Genomic DNA, 1348 nt, shown 5'->3' with positions numbered 1-1348 from the left:
TCCTCCTTCTCCTTCTCCTTTTCCTTCTCTCCTCCTCCTCCTCCTCCTTCTTCTTCTTTTCTTTTTCTTTTGACTGTTAGTCTTATGTGGTCCAGGCCGGCTTGAAACTGGCTCTGTAGCTGAAGATGCCTTTGGACTTTTCTTGATCCTCCTATCTCCACCTCCCAAGTGCTGGGATTGCAAGTGTTCCCAGCACCTCTGGCCATGGATTCATTTTCATGCATTGGTCTTGATCCCTGACTTCACTCATTTTCTTTCATCTTATCCTGATACTCACTGCTCAGTCCTGTATCCACTAACTCATTTGTTTACTCTCTACTCATTCTCAGCCAAACCAGACTAGAAGATGCTAGGGCCAGCAGGTATCCAAACGCAGCTGCCTTCTGTTGCTTTACATGCAGGGCTCAGGCCTGTCCCTAGACAATGATACCCCAGCCCAACTTAGGGTGTGACTCAGGCCACACGATGGTGGAAGAGCTGTAACAGCTCCAAGAAGTTCAAAGTCAGAGGGTGGGCAGGCTTCCCAAGGATGTCTGGATCGAGGGAGGATGGGGTGAGGATGATGAGAAGGGAACTCCAGGAAGCAGGGCCTGTGGGTTGGAGTCCAAAGCTAAGCAAAAGTTTGCCCCTAAGAGCAGAGAGCAGGTAGTGTGTCACCCAAGAGGCTGCTTAGGTGAGAAAGGGCACTGGTGCATGTAAAGAGATCAAAAGGCTTGTTGGGAGGCAGCAGTCCTGGGGGGGGGGGCTCTCCCACGGACCCTCTCCTGTATTCTCTCCAGGCATGGGTTCAAGAGCGGTTGCCACTGGCCATGCAGACAGAGCGAGGCACTGGCTTGCAGGCTGTCCAGCAGCACATCAAAAAGAACCAGGTGAGTTGAGCCAGGTGAGGGAGTGAGGTAGGAGCCATGCGGATGTGAGTTCTAGAGACGAAGTCAGTTAAATAATTAGCCAAGTAGATGGGAGAGAGAGAATGAGTTGCCTATTGTACTCAGCAAGCACGGCAATAGCAGGTAGACCCATGTGCATCTAGAGACTGCCATGAGTCTCCATGCTTGTGGTTGTTGCCGGGTTAACTTTGTTCTTAGGTCACTGTCTTCTCTTTAGTTGGTGATGGAAGGTGTCCAACAGATTCAGGTTTACATATTGCTACCAAAACCAAAGAGGACTTCTCCCTCTCAAAAATTCCACAGAAGGAGGCCAGTCAGATGATGGTTCCGTAGGTAAAGGCCTAGAATCCTTCAGTGAACAGTGGAGGGTGTGATGCAATGGTAGAGCCCCTGCCTAGAATCCCCCAGTGAGGGACTGGGGGCGTGGCTCAGTGGTAGAGCCCCTGCCTAGAATCCCCCAG

The 1348-nt window shown here is 51.1% G+C and overlaps 1 protein-coding gene across 2 annotated transcripts in view; it reads left to right on the top strand.

The window, feature by feature from the left end:
* Positions 1–1348, top strand: part of Sptbn4 (spectrin beta, non-erythrocytic 4) — a 92745-nt gene that overhangs the window by 73741 nt on the left and 17656 nt on the right. For both annotated transcript variants that reach the window (XM_029479955.1, XM_021166019.2), the window contains one exon: positions 780–869. In XM_029479955.1, coding sequence (XP_029335815.1) covers positions 780–869 — 90 coding nt within the window. The remainder of the gene's footprint in view (positions 1–779; positions 870–1348) is intronic.

The sequence above is a fragment of the Mus caroli genome, chromosome 7, assembly GCF_900094665.2.
Source record: "Mus caroli chromosome 7, CAROLI_EIJ_v1.1, whole genome shotgun sequence".
In the NCBI taxonomy this organism is placed as follows: Eukaryota; Metazoa; Chordata; class Mammalia; order Rodentia; family Muridae; genus Mus; species Mus caroli.
The sequence above is the reverse complement of the archived record's forward strand: the minus strand, read 5'-3'. Positions and strand labels throughout refer to the sequence as shown.